The following is a 19,580-nucleotide window of genomic DNA, read 5'->3' on the forward strand; positions in this document are numbered from 1 at the left end:
ATTTTGATGGAAAAATTTTCATGTGCTTAGAGAGAAACAGTACAGAGTAATTGACACTGGAAGTAAGAAAAGGGAAGTGTCAGAAATGGCAGTTAAAATGCTCTTGTACTTGCTTATTTCTTAAGTTCACCAAAAATTCTGGATGTCAATTCTACAAATTTGTATCACTGCTAAAATATAAAAATGGTAACACCTCATATCTTATTTTCCAGTGAATGAACTGTGATGAAAGTGTTGTTTTCTGTTCACGAATTAACAGGTCCAGGTCAAATTTATTAAGAAATTTAATGCCGAGTAACACTGCAACTTTCCAACTTTGAGATAAACATATGGACCACTAAGAAAAAAAGACATAACATATATTAAAGAATGGCAATAATCCAAACTGTGGGTGGACTTGGTCATCCCCAGAGGTGCTTTTGTCTCCAAAGATTCTGTTCCTTGCTCATGTTGCTACTACAAGTATTCAGCATCTCAAGCTATGATGGAAGAATATACAGGCCAAAATGCCCAGGCCCAATATTAAGAGGTTAGGCCTCAACAGAGGGGAAAAAAACCAAACAAAAAACACCACCACAAACCACAAGCAAACATAAAATAGTGGAAATAATAGTTAAAAAAGATGAAAAGGTACAAACCCAAAAGGTGCCTCCTTGATCCATGGTTACCAAGGAGAAGCTGTGACACCACCTACCAGGCTGCTGTGACACTGAAGTTGATATTTACAGTGCAAATAATTTTGAAAGCTTCAGATGTTACACACCTACCTGATGCACCTGTTTTATCGTTACTCTCGACTGATGCATTTTTACTTTTCGTAAAATCTTCCAGCTCATTGTAATGTACAATGCAAAGCCTTCTCTCAATCTGGTATAGCAGAGCAGGACACATGTACACGAACAGCTCAGGAGATATTAGAGAGCTGGCTTCCAGACCATAGTACCGTAGCAGCTGTGTAGCATTTAAGCACTGCAAGCAAATGGTACAAACAAATTAAATATAAAAGCATCTATTTCTACTTATGGAAAATGCAGCATATTATTTGAGAACACAAAGCAGAAAGTTTGATCCAAACGTTCCACCAGTGCCAAAACATGTCTTACTGATCTAAGTGGTTTATGAGGGGAAAGAAACATTAAAAATATCTGCACTGCAAACTCGAGTCTCCCAACACCTACGTAACTTTTGATAAATGTCAATGAAAAGGAGTTTCCATATTCTTTGCACAGTACAAGCAATGAAGAAAGAGCAACAGGTGAAGAGTGGAAAAATGTAAATCCAAAATAGGTTTTTAAACCCTTCTGTTTACCTACCAACCTTCTGTGTTTTAAGTTTCACTTTTTAATGCAGTTTGAAACCTCGAACTCTGCACTCCCTCCCATCCTTCTAGTTTAAAATTATGACATCACAAGGTCCTGCATCTGTAGTTAACTGTAAGGGGAAGGGATTTATGCTGCTTGCAGAAATAACGGATGCTAAAGGACAAAATAGAAGAGCTTCCACCAACCACAGTGCTACTGAAGGTACACCTGCAATTGCTTCTTAATCTCTTAGGACAAAGGTATCAGAGGTGTGCTGAAAAGATGCAGGTGTTTTAGGAAAGAGTGTCTGTGCAGTTTTCAAAGATGGTAATGATCTCAGATTCAGAAAGAAGTCCAAAAAAAGGTGTGTGTGGTGGCAGTATTCCTCATTACTGGGAAAGGAGAAAACCTCACCTGTAAGCAGGGTATCTCAGAAAGCTTTAAGGATCAACTTCATGCAGATAACTAGGCATGATAGGTCTCTGAGAAAAGATAGGTGATGGGCACACAGAAATGCAGACAGATAAAGCTCAGAACTGTGGCAGTGACCTTTAGCACTGTCACTCTGCTATCTGTATTACACTACAGTCCCAAACGTGCCTCTCTGTTACTTGTGGGTACGCACCTTCAATTATTATGTGACAGCACTGAAACTCAACTTACCAGCTCTCCATTTCATACTCACCTCTTCATGCTCGTGCTCATCTTCACTATGATCCTTGTGACCACGTGCTGCAGGAAGAGCATGTTTCCTCACACTGATCTGCTTGTGAGATGCCTCTCGCTTGCTGGTGTGGCGGTGCCCGTCGGCACTGCCCAAACTGCCATCCTGGTGTCCGTGGCTGGCAGAGCGGTCACTGCTGTGGTCATGGTGGTGCACATGCAAGTGAGAGGCATCATGGACATGGTCATGTTTATGAACACGATTGTGCTCGTACTGATCACCAGGGTCATGCTCTGGGGCATAATCCCATGTAGCGTCTCCTGACGTCTCGCTGATCTTCTTTTGCTTCTTCTTCTGTTTCCGTTGTTTCCGTTCTGGCTGGTCCTGAGTCGTGTTTGTCTCTGTGGAAGGTTCATGGCTCTGCTCTGCATGGTCGCTGTGAGCGATGGAATCATTGCGGGAGTGGCGGGTGCCATTGTGCTCGTGCCGGTGCGGGCGCGAGTGGTGGTGGTGGTGGTGACGGCGGCTCTGGTTATGAACATGTTTGCCATCCTCCTTCACTGAGGGCACCACTGCATCTCTCCCGGTGTCACATTTATGATTTCTCTTTGCAGACACACCAGCCGTGGTCTGGTTTTCTGACTCTGAGTGGCTGTGAGCATGGTTATGAGGATGAAAATGCTTTCCTTCCTGCATATCCAAAGCATACAAGTGAGAAACGTGGTCATGGCCAATATCATCATGATTTATCATCACTACTTTTACCTCTCCCAAACCAAGGCTTATTAACAGTTTTTCCAGGCCAAAAAAAGATAATCTTCCATTTTCACCATAGCGATCAAAAATCTTTTCAATGTAGTAATTTTGTTCATTTTCTGCTTCCAATGTTGAAAATTTACTGGGCATAGATTCTGTTCCTCCATTCTGGAAGTACGATTCATTTGAGATCTGATAGTCATTATGGTCATGTACACGATCCTTTTTGGGACCACTGTTATGTCCATCTCCATGGCAATGATTGCACTGATGAAAAATAAATGTCAGCAAACAAATGATGCAAAATTTTGTGTGCATGTGTACCTTCATCTCTGTTTCCTACAAGAAACACAAAGAAGCACTTAGCTGTAAAAGCAATCTCAATGTCAATTTATACGGCATACCAGTTTGGTACTTATGCCAACTGAATCACTCACAAAACTTTTTAGATATTGGCAATAAAAGAATAGCAATTGAAGTACTTTTACTGCAGAAATTGTATTAATGTACTTTTCTTATCCAACAGTGAAATAAACTCTGTGTATTTTATAGATGCTGTTTTACAAACCATACTTACAGGAGGCAATGATAAGAAAAAGATTAACAACATTTACAGTCAGTCATATCAGAACATTTTTGTGCATATTTTCAGAGGCATCTATGCTTATGATAACCTACAATACTGAAAATCTTGATAAAACACAAGCTACAAAAGAATAAAAATTCTTTTTAAATAACAATGCTGTATTTTCCTGTTCACTGAAGTGACAGGCAGGTAATACAGCTGAAAACCCACATACCATTTGTTCTCTTTTGTGCTGCTGAAGTGCCTCCACTCAACACACACTGCACAATTCCCTATTTTGAAATTGGCCATTACCAATGTAAAAACAAGTTGTCATTAACCAGCTTCAATGTATTGCTTAAATATTCGTATTTTGGTACTTTTTACTTTGGTTTACTGACTTCAAAGATCTACGTGGACATCTATTTAAAAGTAGGGTTATATGGAAAAAACCTGCTTATGCAACTCAAAAAATACTGTTATTGCTGACAACTGTCAAGCTGAAAGCAGCTAGTGCTGATTTTTAGAAATTATATCATTGAGACAATGTGGTTTTCAATTTAGTGTTGACAATGTGGTTTTCAATTTAGTGTTACACGTAAAATACTCGCAATTCAACACCAGGTTATGAAGGAGACACTGCAAAATTTCAAAAAATGTGTTCAGAATTGAAAACAATTCACCATTTTACATTTTCACCATTGCAGCAAATGCAAGGATGTAAGGGAACAGGAAACAGGCCGGCTGTGCTTTAAGCTTTTAACACTGCCAGCAGTTTTAGTTCCTGATGTGCACCTTGACTAGAGCTGCCACTGGCCCTACATTCACGGGCACGAGTGACCTGGTCAGCACATCCTAAAGTGCCACTGACTCTCACACAAGACAGGAGAAATCTGGTTGTCCTTCCCAAGCCCCCCACAGCTGCTCACTAAAATGTGCTTTGTGAAATCGGCCAGGAAAGTGCTCTGCAGCAAACCACAAACATTTGCAGTCCATCTTATTCTCCTAAAATACCAGCTTGCTGTTTTGTGTTTCAACACTTGTAACCACATTATTGCACACACACACAAAAAATCTGTTGGAAGCTCCTACACTTGTAACAGGCTGGCAGAGAAAAGGAAGGAGCTGTCTTCTTAGGACTTCACATGGCAAACAGATGTGTCAACACAGAAGACCTTTCTCCTGTTAACCTCTACAAATCCAAAATATGAAAATTCACTTTTCAATGGAGCTTCAAACACTTACAGAATTTTTTAGAAAAGCAAAACTCTCTTTTGCAATACTGTCCCATTTAAAAATATAAGCCTAGAAGAATATGTGTCAGATGGAGGCATCTGCATCAAAACTGATTCCACGGACATCAGACAGGTCAGTGGCTACTCATTGTACATTAGTGGTTTATTTTTATAAACAACTGATGTTCAATCATTAGTCTGGAATGACCATGGTTTCTCTCCAGTTCAATCCCCTACATTCCAGTTAACTGATTTCAGGGCCACGATAAACTTTTTCAAGTAGTTCAGTATGATAAGTTCATCCCCAAAATTTACTGAAATATTGTTTTCATGTATTAATATATATATATATATTAAGCAATAACACTTTCGTAGGTAAGACACCTTTTCTCCCCCTTTGCCACATAATGGTAATAGAACCAGAACAAGCAAAATTAAATTATTTTCATTTAAACAAGCATGATCCAGACTAAAATATCTCTACCAGGAAATTCATGTCTAAAGCACGCTCATAATCCTTTTCACAACCTCATGATCTTTTCCATGTGACTGTCTCATACAATACTACTAAAACATTACATGGAAACTTTAGTCATGCATCCATAATTGTGGTTTAGCTTTGAATGGTACCTTTTCTCCATGCCCTAATGGTTAAAATAGTTTGTAACCTAGGATTGTGATTCATTGATGAAAAACAAGAGCTGAGCAGTATCAGACAAATTTCAAAATCAATTACTTGTCTGTTTTCAGTTTAAACAGTAATAACCCTAGCAAAGTATTTTGATCTTCTATTGTATAATATTCTGTATCTTCTATTGCAAATCTTGTTATGGAACTGATACTTAAAAAATAAATGTACCCATAAAAAAAAGTTTCCAAAAGAACAACCAGAAAGAGTTAATTCTTTCTTTCTTTTTAAACAAGCTTCATTATTCTCTAGGCAACTGCAAATAGCTGTCACGTTTAACCTGTCAGGCAGTACTCATACGTGTATAATACTGGAAAGCTGAATTCCAAGTTCTATACACTTCAGTGGCACAAAATTGTATATAGCTGATCTCATTATAGGAACACTAAGACCCTCAAATCCCCTCAGGAGAATATGCAAGGGCAGCCTGAGGACAAGGCTACATCGAAGTTGAAAAGGATTCTGCCTATTACTGCTGCCAGCCTTTGCCTATTTCTGTTGACTCCTTTGATTCCCTGCTGCCTCCCCTCCTCCCCTCCAAAGCTCCTGACAGGCAGGAATGCAATCCCAGCCAGACAGGAGAGAAAACAACTCCAAGCTGTGGGTTGGTAAGAAACTACAGCACCCGTAAAGGGCACGGCTGAAATAACAGCACCTGCTACATTTTCTCTGAGCTGCAACAAGAACAAGTGGAGTCCTTCCTGACACCTCAGGCAGCGGGACAACCCCACCCCAAGCCAAGCTCCGAAATTAGACTGTGTACATTTGCAGGGGCAAAGATGAAGTGTGTCCCACCAGAGGGCATTTCGCAAAAGCACCTGGTGCTGCCCAGTGCACCCCGTCCCCTCCCCACTCAGCAGCGTGAGAGATCATTCCCAGCAAATGCAGAGAGACTGAACCATCCACACACACAGAGGCTCGAGGTCAAAGCACCTGAGCAGTACGTAGGCACCTTCTCTGTGTGGAAAACTCAGCACATCTCTATGCAAACCACTGTCTGCCTAGAGTGTTTCAGCTACTTAAGCAAAGGCACCTGTGATCAGAGTTGGGTTTGGTTTTGCTTCTTTTTAAAATCCTTTTTTCATTCAATTTCCCTTGGATTTCTGAAATATATCCACCGGGCTTACTATTTCAACTGTTCTTCATAATATAGCACTTTATGCCTTAAAGCCTGGAATATGAACATGATTTGGGGGGACATCTTTGTTTATTTATCACCAACTGCTTCACTGAGACTAGAAAACTAGTTCAAGAGTTAGGCTTTACTTAAAACAACAAACTTGGATTCAAATAATGTGGTCATACAAAATTCAAACTCAAATGAAAGCCTCATCTGTTATTCCAGCATTTGCAGCCCATGCAGTACAGCATTTTTTCACTGTACAATGCTGACTAGAATACTTTAAGTGCCCAGCTTTCTTCCCCCTAACCCTTCTTCTTGTCTGCTCCCAACAATTTTAATAACCTGAAATATTTCTAATATAAATGCACTGATTTCTTCCCTTCCCATGCTCCTTCCAAAGTAATTTCAGTTTCTCCTCCTTGTTGTTCAACTTTCTTATCCTTGTTTTCTATGCAGAATGTTCTGTTCATCTACAAAAAACATTTTTGACTCCTCTAAGTTACTCAGCTTGAATGCCACAGAGAGTAAAGGGCCTTAGCAAGATTTCCTAAGTTGCACCAAACACATGCTCCAGCTAAGGCAAGAGCTAACCCAGAGAGACAAGAGGTGCTAAAAATAAGGACAAAGAATGCCTTACCAAACGAAGACATTCTTGCTGTGAGGTAGTAAGAAGTTCAGCACTTGTGTAATTCATTTCTATTAAGAACTTCTCAGAGTAACATCTCTATGAGAAATGCCAATTTCTTAAAAAGAGAAATATTTCTTGAAATAAAGTTATTGACTGCATAAAGACAGTTTTTCTTACAATTCCTAGAAATTTAACTTCTTTTCTATATTGCAGGTATTCACTCCAATGTACATGCAGGAGAGATGCATGCAGCTTTCCCACCCATCCCAAACTGTGCAAATACTTCATACAAATACTTGGTTCAAAAAGAAGGCTGGAATCTGAAAATGCTAATGAACCTACTCTTCATTTTTAAACTTTCACATTTTTAACAACTACTAGAATACAAAATCCTATTAATCTAGCACACATTTTTACGGTGAATTGTTTTTTGAAAAATTAATGTGAAATTAATATATTGTAGTTACTGAAAGACATTTTAAAAAAGCCATAAAACCATTTAAACTAAGTAATAACCTGTTTTTATCAGTCTTATGCTGACATTAGCTTCTGCACATACAAACAGGAAAACACGCTACAGATCAATAAAGTTAAAGTGAACCATTTCTAACTTAAGTTCTCACCCATCTCCTGTATTTTCTTCCCTCTTCAATTCCAGTGAAACAGGTTGGTGGATTTCAGTAAAACTCATTCATTTGAAAACCTACAGCCCAGTAGGAGGGGCACTTTGTAAGAACACACCATTAACTACTTGATTCAAGCCCTATTTGCTAAGTTAATACCAGATAAGACTTAAAGAGCACAGAAAGCATTTATGCATAACTGAACACACCATGAATACTTCTTAAAAATCTGAGCTGTGAAGTATTTGAAAAGCCAAGTCCCCAGCATAGTACAATGATCTTGAACCAATACAGCAGCAATCTACCAGCTAAGTTATACAGAAAGGAGCATTCACTTTGAACATAAAAAACCTGGACAACCTTCTTCAAAGGGTCAGTTATTTATAAGAAATTGCTGTGTACAGGATCCTTCTCAGAGCTCAAAAGAATATAAAAACTTCAGAATAGCTGGAAATTCTGTAAGTACTAGCTCTGCTCACCAGGATCTAATTTGCAGTCTTTCATATATAAATTGGATATGGTCCATGAAACACCTATTAATGCATAGAATTGATAACAGAGCTAATTTACTTTTGTGCCAATATTCTACTGTTCAATTAGGTCCTATTAAGATACCAACCAGTGCTTGTAAGAATGACATACTTGAAAAGATGAAGCAGTTACAGCTGCATTTTAATATTTCATTTTTCCACTGAAAGTAAGCAAATTGTTCTGGTTAGAACCAAGGCTGAAGTTCAACAAATATTTTAAGATGGTGTTGCACTTAAAGCAGCAGTCCTGCCCTCCCCCACTGCTTCACTCTCTCGTTCTCATTCCCACAAAACCATTTTTGGATACCAGCACATTTGTTTGCTGATCTGTTCACCGTGCAGCTGTACAACTACATTCTGCTGAAAAACAGCCTAGAAAAAGAAAAAAAAGAGATTATTTTCAAGACAGATTACTTTTCCTATCTGGCTCACTGTGCAGCTGCACAAACACCGCAGTCCACACAAGAAAGAGCCACCCAGCTTTAGGTGGGAACACCAGTTACCGATCTGGTTGATCTGCAGTCTAACAGAGTATTTTGATAGAGCACAAATAAAACAACTGCCCACCTCAAAATGCACTCAAGTAACACTGAAAAAACAGCAGTGGACAGATTTCCTATTGAAAGCCATTTGAGAATAATTTCTCCAACTTTCCCTTCAAAACACAATATAACAACATTTCTAATAAAGTGTTAAAACCAGTTGTAGTACTTTCATTGTTCTTATAACTTACACCACTGTAAGTATTTCATCCTTGCACTACATTGTAATACTTGTGGTATGTTAGAAGGCATAAAAGGCGTATCTTGGATGAGTGTTTAATACCTACATCATTGTAATAAATCCCTCTCTATCACAGCTACAATCCAAAAAGGAATTTCACGCCTACTACTAAGCCGATGACTTCTCTCACTTGAAAAAAAATAGAAAAATAAATTTAGAAAAGCTGTCGATTATGGAAGTCCATTGAAACACGAGACTAAAGCATACTTTTCTTACATGTGCTATGCCAAATTAGTGCTTTACTGATTGTGAAGGCTACTCCTAGAATGAGGAGGTTTCAAATTCTTTACTTGACAACATGTACCATTGAATCAAATCTGTATTTCTAAATAAGAGATTTAGTTAATGAACTACCATCACAGACTTTTATAAGGTGCTCTGTCAACATGCCACTCAAATTCCTCTTAGCAAAGTTACTCAGTCAAGAGAACAAACCAAGAGAACTACTACTCCTAGAGAGCAGGCAGCTACTGGAACCACTGACATCTTGAATAAGTGGGCTCCCAAATGTGTCTTTGTCCAGTAATTGTGGGAGACAAAGGAGTTTGTCAAGACATCTTGGCAGATTCAAAGGTAACACTTAACCACTCTGACAAAGGACATAAAACAGCTGTACATATTTCAACAGGCAAATCCACCAAGAAAATGCCCAGCTGAACCAGTATCTGTCATTTTCACACCATTCCAAGCGAGACCTCAACAGAAGTCACGCCACTTCCTAGCCATCATTTATTTTAACCAAGATTATTCTGAAAGATCTACATGGCTACTCATTACAGGTTTGTGTGGTGATGGAGGCAACCATTCAAACTGATACAACTACTGACTGGCTTCAAAAATCACTCACCATGAACTATAAACCTTTCCTAGCAAGGTATTAACTCAGAAGGGACACAAGTTTGAGGTGAAATAATGAAAATGTAGTATTTAATACCCAATATTACCCTTAGTGCAAGATTAAAAACAGAAGAGGGGCAAGGAAGCACAATGTTACTGGTAATATGTGAGGCAGAAATGTCAAGGGTCTGGAATTGCTTATTGTCAAGGGAAGTAAAACGAAAGCAAACTGTAACTGCATGTCCAAAATAAAAAACTCCAGAGCAGGTGTGGCATAATTTTGTCATTTCACTATTATTCAATCACTCCTTGATTGAATACGAGGAACTCCTGTAACACATTTTTCATAGGATATGCGGAAAAATTCAGCAAAGAATGTGGGGTTTTCCAACAGTTAAAATACATTCCTTTCATGTGAAGAACAATGTACTCCTCTAGATGCTTCACTTTGTTTTGTTTATAAAATATAGCTAATCCTTTGTCTTTGCCAATTTACTGTTAACAATTAAGCTAAAGTAATGGAGAAAATTCCCGTAAATTAATTTACTTATAGAAACTCCCAGAATTTTCCATTAATAAGTGACAATTTGCCTTTCTTATTCCTGTTTTAAGAACTCAACAATAGTACAATACAAGGCAAAGTATGGTCTTCCAAGACTATGTAAGTATTTTACATTGCTCAGTGTAACTGTTTACCGCAATTAATTTGCACTACAAAGTTTGATACAATGGAAACAGAATAATAATTTGCTATACTTGCTGCATTCTTATTAAAGCATCTCATCTTCATCAGTTCTTTCAAGAGTCAGCATTAACCCCTCAAATTCCTCTCCCTACTACTGAACATACATAGTTAGCAAAAGCCAGCATAAAAATCTTTGCCTAAAGACACCAAGAATGAACTTCTGGGACTCTGTATCACACTCTTCAAGATACCTATGCATCAACTTAGACTACACACTTTACAAAACTCAATCTATTATCAGGAGTACAAAGACAGCAACTCAGTGAAAAAATAACTAGCTATGGACATACTACAATGAAAAGCAAAATTTTATATATATATCCTGCTGCAGCTACTGTGTATTTGTTAACTGAATGTACGGTCTGGGAGCAAGCGGGCCTTGTTAATATAATGCAATGCCTCTGCTTGACAATTGCCTCAAAACATAGCTCAGAACAGCAGGGATGGAAATCTATCCTGTTAATGTATTGTATCAGACATCTAATAAAGAGGAGTATTTTGTATTTAGCATAAGAACTTAGTATTGCAAGGCAACCACGTTATTTGGACTGCAGCTAAGTAGTACTTCTTAAGTTTTAATGTATGCTAGTACAATTTAAAACTGTACTTTTAGGCTGAGACACTGTCTTCTAGAGACTGATGTTCAGGTCAGCACAAAAAAATGCTTCTATATTCTGCAAACAGCACCAGACAACATATATGGCCTATATGATACTGTGTGCATTTAAATGAGAGTACTTACCAAGGTAGTAGAGCCCTGATAGAAAGAGGCCTTCCCTGACAGGAATGGATTACAGAAATTGCACAGAGCCCTGAGAAGCAATGTAACCATCATGTGAAACACAGAGTACAATCTTCCACTTGACAGTAAAGCAGATTTTTCTCGACTGCTCTGTACATGATATGAATGAAGCAGTGCCTGCAGCGCCAAAGCAGGACTGAGAAGCACACCTGGCTCACTACTCCCTCTTGCAGAAACACTCACTTGTTGCATTATTAGTTATTTCGTAAGATGAACTGAACTCAGCTGCCAGCTGTACAAATGACATATGGCTGCCATGAACAATCCTAGATGGGATGCCGTGCTACTCAATCCTATTTAATATGCAAAACAATATTAACAAAGATATTACTCAAAAAAAATCCACAAAAAGAATCATGTTGAACAATGTCTAAAAGAGAATACCTTGAAGATTACATATATTTTTCCTTTTTCTTTGATACTCCAATCTCAGTATGGTTGCATGCTATTATCAGCAATTAGCTGGGTTAAAGAGGAACTATAGATATCAAATCACCAGCTGTAAATAATTTATCATTTACAGTTATCTTTGAGAATTCGATGTATTATTTTTTTCCATTTATAATCATCACCCTAAAGAGCAATTTACTGATGTGGTACAGATCAGGTCATCTTGAGACCTCTATACATAAACTGTATGAAAACACCGGTCTGGAATTCATGTTGTATTACAGTGGTCTTTACTAGGAACTGCGATTAGACACTATTTCTAAAGCATTTATAACCTAGATGCAGAAACACTGCACAAAGTCTCTCTTGGTTATATTTACAATTTTACGCAAATTCTGCATAAAACTTCTTTCATACATTCTTAATCTGAAGAGCATTTTATCGCACATATGCATTTTATCTTATCTAACCAACCACGCCTTAGATTGATGACTTTCAGACATGATCAGTTATACATCTACCTTCCAGTACTACACAGACTCTCCCAAATCTAGATTGGTTTAGCTACCTCAGTGACTTCAGAACTGTGTCTTTATCACTTAAGCACCAAATGGAATGCTTATACAACTTTCTGTACCTCTTTAACAGTCCAGAAACTCTCTCTCTCTGGAGTTTTAACTCCTCTGTTAATACTCCACATTTTGTACAGACACGCTACTTTGTTTAATACTGATGTGACTGTCAACACAGAACAAAAAGAGGGGCAGGTTTCTCTCACAAACTTTATGAGGCTACAGAAAGGTGACAGCCAGATGAGAATGAAGCTCTTGGGTCCTTGACAGCTGGGAGAGAAAAGACAGCAGCTGAGTCATTCCTCCTCTGCAGCAACAGAAAAAGCAGCCAGGAAAGGAATGGAATGGGAGATGAGGCAGCACAATGTGATAAAAGATGAGAACATTTCCAGTCTAATGAATCATGTCCCCCAGCATGGGTACAACACCCTACATGTAATTCCAACATCCTCTTCTTCTCAGAAGCTTTAGAGACTGACATCAGCAAACCATCCTCTTCCAAGTCTTTCATGCTGCTTTCCAGCTTTCTGGGTATTAAAACCTGTACAGACTTTGGACTATCACAAGAGGTAACAAAAGTGACTTCAAACAACCATTTAACTACTTTAGTCCTCAGATTTTTATTACATCCAAAAAGCCTGGAGGGACGGCACTGATTCAATAGCCCTTAAAATACTACGAATAGGCAGACTGATGCAGCACATACCTTTCTTTCCTTTAGCAGGTTACACCATGGCAGAACACGGTTTCCAGCATATCAATCAGTTTTTGAAATTTAGAAAAAAAATGGTTTTATTAGCTTTGCCTAATTGGTACACATTTCCTTACCAGACCTTATTAGGTGTATTTCAAGTAATACCTCAGCTGTAATTAAAAATTATTTAAGAGCAGTCAAATTCTTTCTGCATCAAGTATTAGTTCACACCTTTATCAGCAAGATTAGACTACAAGTTTAATTTAAGGTAACTTCAGTAGCCCACCCCCAAAGATGATACTTTTCATATGATAAAATTGTTTCAAATAATTGCTCTCTAAATTAAGTTGGACTCCCACAGAAAACCAGGAAGTTATACCGATTCTCTTCACATTGGAATAGAAATTGGTTCCAAAGGCATAAATTCTCAGTATTCACAGAACTCACCCTGCACCTAAACAACACTCAATCCTGTGAAAAGCATACCTGCCCAAGGAACAGAACTGCCATTAAACTTCCCTTCTCTGAAACTTCTGACATTTTTAAATGTGTTACAGAAAGTCAAGGTACATCAGACAATTCTGAAAACATGCTATAAAATAACATGCTATGAAATAGCAAGTCTTCTGGCAGTTGACTGTCGAACTGAGAAGAAAATGGAATGAGATTTTCTCGTTCTGTATCATTTTCATTGCTGACACATGCAGTTATGAATGTCCATCCTTTCTACTGTCCAATAGTTTGTACAGATACCACCATTCTTCTACCAAGTTTCACTACAGTAAAAACCAAATCATAACTTGCAGAAAAACTTTCATGGAGTTTAGCTTGTAAGTAGCTTGTGTAATTTTAATCAGCAATTCCATCTGATGAAAACACGTAAGTGTTCTCCAATTGATTTACTTTATCGCTGATTTATCAAGTGCCCATCATACATTCGAAACAAACTTCCACTTCTGTAAAAACTGTGAGAGGAACAGGAATAAGTCCTTACAATAGGCACAATCATGATCAAACGACACTGAAACTGGACAGCCAAGGCAAACAAGTCCAAACACACTTCCTTTGGGACTATATACACACAAACTTGAAGTCCATGCGGTCTAGGCACTATTTAAAAAGTCTCTTCAGAGACTTGAATCAGCCATTGCTTTGCAGAAAATGTATTATGAATAGAAAGAGTAAACAGTTGCTTGACTTACTTAGTGAAGACCATGAAGAAAACCTATGCCAAGTTGGATATATTAATTTTGCTATACGTATACATTTCTGTCACACCATCTAATGATGGTCAGCATATACTTTTTCATGACAACTAAACTTTCTAGAACATGTCTGAATTACCCTGATGATCCAATTTCATTAAATTATTTTCTTGCAGTGGGAAAAACATCTGTTGAGACAAAGCCTGTGAGCATATTAGAAAAACTTTAAACCACAACTCTGCTGTAACTGTACATTTTATGACTGACTGGATATGTGCTGCAAACTTAAAACCTGGGTTTTATGTAAGCCAACCTGGAAAGCACAAAGACCTACACAAGTATTAATTGAAACAAAGCTCATTGTTTTGGAGGACTTTTTTTCTGTAGCCAGACTCTCCAGCCACACTGCCTATTCCAGATAGGTAACGATATATAACCCCTCTACACCCACCCATGGACACTAATGTAACGCCCGTGTGGAACTGCCACTATTAATCTCATCAAAATTACACAATTAATTCACAGTCCATCTATATATCTAGGCCCTATTCTTTAGGAATAGATTGCACAACTGTATACTTTTTTCTTGAAAGTATGAGTTAAAATCAATTTAAAATTAAAGTGCTGCAGGACACCACCACCAATCCTATTTTAACCATTAATTTAGCACAGGAATTTAGCTGGTGAAGTCTATAGTGACACTGGTCAATGTTCTTGGGAACCAGAGCTTTTACACTTTTATTTTCTCACATTATCATGCCAAATTATTAGCCTACATAGTAACCATTAGTCTCTCACTTTGGAGTTGCACAGCGTGCCTCAGTCCAGCTCACACCGAATTCCTATTTCTCTACATATCTAAGGCAAAGCACGTTATTCACTGAAGAAAATCACAGTGTATTCTCTGTTAAAAATCGAATTTTAAAAACCTCATATATCTTTTTAATATAGAAACAGTTTTCTATTCTAATGTCACTGTGTCAGTTACTACTACCCAAGGGGATACAAGAACATACCCGCTGGAACATGCCAGGAATTACTTTTGTTAACTAGATGACAACTGCTTCCGCTCCTCTGAAAACTAACCAGGTCTTCCAGTGTGCATTTCTCAGTTCTGCATCAGGCTCGAGGTTATCACAGGCTCCCTTGATGTTACGGTACAAGATCCTACCTTAATAAAAAAAACACATTATGATTGCTACTTACAGACATACAGCGTTAGGAGTGCTAGAAAACAGAAGTATTTGTACTCGGCAACTCTTGCTCAGTTTTAAGAGCAAGCAGGCATGAACACTTCTACAGAGAGGCCCAAAAATGACAAAGATAGCTACAGATTTTAAAGACCAATTTTATTCCGCAGTTTCAACATTTAGTGTGTATTTCCAAAGGATGCAGCACAAGCAGCACAGATAGCTGAAAACAGAAAGTCAGTTCTTTTCGCTCACCATTTCTGTGTCTGTATAGTACAGCGACAAAGCCTCCTGACCCCTTCCACTCTTACCCTTGTTTAAGGGTACGTGCACGTTACGTTACAGCCCGAATGATTTTTCCGCAGGTGTTAACGATAAATCCCAACCGTAAGCTCTACAAGATTTAATTGCGTGCCTTGTTCATCGCCCACCGCCATGGTACTACCCCCAAATATCGCCAATTCCTGCGGGGGACCCAGCACGCCCGCTCCCGCTCCGCACAGCCCGCAGCGCCCACTCCGGGCGGGCAGGGCCGCCACCTTCCACCCGCACCCGCGGCCTCCACGTGGCCGCACCGAGAGCGAGGGAGCTCGGCAGGGCCGGGGCGCGCCCAAAGCCGCACTGCCGGCAGGACGGCTGCGAGAGGGAGGTGGGAGAGCGGCGCCGGGCAGCTCCGTACGGCTCGAACCCGCCGGGCCGCGGGGCCCGCCGCGCCCCCCCGACCCCCGCCGCACCTTGCCGCCCCCCTTTCTCTCTCCGCCCGAGCAGCCAGGGCAGCCGCAGCCCCGCCGCCACGTCCCGGGCCCCCCGTTCCGGGAGCGGGGGCGGGGAGGATTTACCTGCCGCATGGTCGCCTCACGAGCAGAGGAAGAAAGGGGGTGGGGGGATGCGCCAGGGCCGCGGCGGCGCCTCGTGCTCCCCCCGCCCGCCGCCCCCCGGCCCCCTGCGCCCACCCCGCGGCCTCGGGCCCCGCCGCCACGTGATGAGGCGGCCGTGCCGCCGCGCGCCCCTCTCGCCGCTCCGCATCGCGGGCGAGGTGGTGTCCGCTACCGCCGGTCGGTCCCCGCTGCGGCTCCTCGCCCGCACCGCCGCCCCCCCGCCCCGGCACGGCCCGGGCCGGCCGCCACCCGCTCCGCGGCGCCGGGCGGCTGTGGGGGAGGGCATGTAAACAAATGGGGTTTTATAGCTACCTCACTCGAGTGCCGTGTGCATCTCCCTCTCCGCTCGGTACCAAACCGCCGCGGCGCCTCCTCCTCCTCCTCCTGCCGCTCCGCCGGCGCTATTCACAGACCCGGCTACGCCGCGCTCGCCCTGCACACGCGGCCCCGCAGCCCGCGCTGCCCAATGCGCAGCCATTTCCTCCACCGCTACGAAAGTGGCGTAGCGGCCCTGCCTGCCCGCCCCTCGCTGCGGCGGCTCCGCGCACGGCTCGGCCGGGGCCGCGCAGCCCGGACAGCGCCGGAGGGAGCCCCGGGGGAGAGCGGCCGCCGGCCGGGTCCCGGCTGAGGGAGCCCGGCCTGGGCGGCTCGGGGGAGCCGGGCCCGCGGCGCCGGGGCTGAGCTGCCGCCTCTGCAGCCGCCTGGCGAGAGGGTCCGTCAGCAACAACGGGGCATTTCGTACCTTCCTATCGAGGTACGTTTCGAGGCCGGGATGCGCATTAACCCCCGTTTATTTAACTCCAGAAACTCCTGTCAGGCTTGCTCGTGGCACCAAACCCTGTTCCGGCGATAAACGTCTCCCGAGGTGGAGCCCCTCGTCACGACACACTTCATTCCTAGACAACAACTACAGCGCTAAATAAAGCCCCCAAACCAAACCTTGTGTAAATCAAAACCCTCGCTAGCTCAACGCCGAGGATCAGAGGACATTTTGGTTTATAACGTAAAAGCTACAATATAGTGGCGTCTTTCACAACAAATCATATTTTAAAATGGACCAGCATGTTTTGTAATGGTTATTGATAGGAAGCACATTCAAAGGCTGAAGTGCAGTTATAGGAATGCTTCAGATAAGTTTTAGACTGTTTCATTTTTCTCTTGGAGAAATTTGCATACAATTTTCATGACATTTTCCTCCAAAAATAGCTGGTGTTTCCATAGCAGGCTTCAATCTAGCAGAAGCCTGCTATGTATCTAGAAGCAAACCGACCTTCCCTTTATTTGTTAAGGAGGCACAAATTTTTCGTTTAGACTCTTACATTACTGAATTGAACGAACCTAATTGTTTCTGGAAATGCTCCTTTGTTAAAACGGATGATTCACACCACTACTACCGTAAGCATGGCCTGGCAGAGCCGCAGTCCTGTCCTGTCCTAGTCCTGTCTGAAGTCCAAGCCATACCCCATGGTTATCCACCCCAAAAGCCTCCCAAAGTTACGTGATTATTTGCTTGGTGACATGTAAAGGATTACTTGTTGCTTTAGCAACCAAACAAAAGTTATCTGTAAGAGTCCAAAAACCACGTAAGCATTTAATTGAAGTCACGGTGCAAAAGAAAACTAGAGTTAACTTTTCTAGATATGATCAGTGTTCATGATGATGCAGATACTGTAGCAAACAGACAAAGACATGTAGACCTCTCAAACACTTCACGACTTAAGACCACATCAGCTGCGTGTGTTACACTACACCAATTTTTTGGTATGTGATGCTGAATCTTTCTGAAGTTTTCCAATTATTCTTTTATTTTCCCATTTTCATGTCTCAGTGATAGAATTTCTAATTTCGTATCTCCTCCAACATATTTTTCTCTCTTTAGTATTTATTTTTGTGGAAAAAAAATAACATAATCCCTCCCTCATTTTTTTCCATATGTCTTACCAAATCCATCACTAGAATACAAACCATAGTAGCCCAAAGTCACTAGCTTACATCAAGTTTTAGGGACTGTTATAAAGTGATTATGAGGTCATATACCAAACTGTTGTGCCAGGCCATTTGTACATTGATTTGAATGATTTTTACCTTGAAGTAGGTCCCTTCGATCTCAAAAATTTTTCACAGCAAATAAAATACAGATCTGATTATGACATTGGTTGTTAGACATCTACCCCAATAGCACTGTTGATCACTAGACATGACTGATTCCTATTGCTGTTTGCTCTAGGAATAGATCCACTGAGTGAAAAAAAAAATTAAAAAATTAAGTTTTCTCTTTTCATCAGAGTTTATTCAGACGAAATTGTACTCAGTAATAAATAGAACATATGGGGTTTGTTAGCTTTTCTGAGTGAAATTCAAATAGTGTAAAATCTCCTTAAAAAAAAGTAAAAACTCATAATAAAATGGCATACTGATGCTACACAATGACTTTCCAGAAACTCACCCAGCTAAGGTGTACCGATAAATAGGTCTCTGTTAGTGGGTTCCCCTCCCCTCCAGCTGTTAGCCACTCTGACATGTATCTGTTCACTTCAAATCCGGAAGGGGCCATTAGCAGGCCTGCCAGCACTCTGCCAACATTTCCTGCTAACAAATGAGTCTCATTTGTAGTTTGAGTTAGGCTAGAACTTCCCAGTCTGTATGCTCCTGGCTTTCTTGCAATAAATTGAAAACCCTGCTTATATCTAGAATGTTTTCCCTGTAGTTGTACATTGTAGCTTGCATTTAGGCTTCTCAGTAGTTTCAACCATACCTTTTTGTGCAAGAACTGCGTGCACATGAGTATTTGAAGAAGAGAAAATAGGACTTTCTATAACACGAGTTCAGAAACCCAAACCAAAAATTATTAGATCAGGCATTTACCATGAAGAAAAGCTGAGGAATGTGTTTCCCTGTAAAGCCCGTGGAGCAACTTTCTGTGCTGCAGGGAAGCTGGAGCAGCAGAGCAGGGCAGCCAGCACTGCAAGAGTGCTGAGAGCTTGAGAAAACACAAATGTATGCAACAAAGCCAGACTGACTTTTCAAGCTTCAGGAAGAATGATATGTTACCATACTTTTAGAACAGAACTGGTTTGGTTTTTTTCCCTCTCCTCTCACAGGGCACTTCCTTACTGAGTAACTAACACCACACAGTACACGCTCGTATGTTGGGCTGCAGGAAGGGAATGTGTATATATGTATCTCAAGTAATATAGAAAGACTTGGGACATCATGCTGCAAAAGCAGATTGTAGCTTCTGGGGACTTGTCACAAGATGGGGTCCTGTCTTGCAGCGCACCTCCAGCTCCAGTTCAATGCTACAGCCCCTTCCCAGTGCCCTGAGACCTTCAGCTCTGAGATGCAGGCCTAGGGAGGAGACAGATGTGGGA

The 19,580-nt window shown here is 41.0% G+C and overlaps 1 protein-coding gene and 1 long non-coding RNA gene across 15 annotated transcripts in view; one reads left to right on the forward strand and one right to left on the reverse strand.

Moving 5' to 3' along the window:
• SLC39A10 (solute carrier family 39 member 10) overlaps positions 1-19,580 on the reverse strand; it is a 75,121-nt gene that overhangs the window by 18,485 nt on the left and 37,056 nt on the right. Inside the window, exons 1-4 of one of the 9 annotated variants that reach the window (XM_039555327.1) lie at positions 16,285-16,424; positions 15,158-15,308; positions 1,987-3,060; positions 768-969 (exon numbers count right to left, since the gene is read on the reverse strand). In XM_039555327.1, coding sequence (XP_039411261.1) covers positions 768-969; positions 1,987-3,060; positions 15,158-15,169 — 1,288 coding nt within the window. In that variant the 5' untranslated portion in view covers positions 15,170-15,308; positions 16,285-16,424. The other 8 variants (XM_039555324.1, XM_039555323.1, XM_039555326.1 and 5 more) reach the window with 8 other exon arrangements.
• Positions 16,782-19,580, forward strand: part of LOC104693746 — a 51,465-nt gene continuing 48,666 nt past the window's right edge. For all 6 annotated transcript variants that reach the window (XR_005602371.1, XR_005602373.1, XR_005602370.1 and 3 more), the window contains exon 1: positions 16,782-16,963. This is a non-coding gene — a long non-coding RNA (uncharacterized LOC104693746). The remainder of the gene's footprint in view (positions 16,964-19,580) is intronic.

Source organism: Corvus cornix, chromosome 7 (genome assembly GCF_000738735.6).
Source record: "Corvus cornix cornix isolate S_Up_H32 chromosome 7, ASM73873v5, whole genome shotgun sequence".
In the NCBI taxonomy this organism is placed as follows: Eukaryota; Metazoa; Chordata; class Aves; order Passeriformes; family Corvidae; genus Corvus; species Corvus cornix.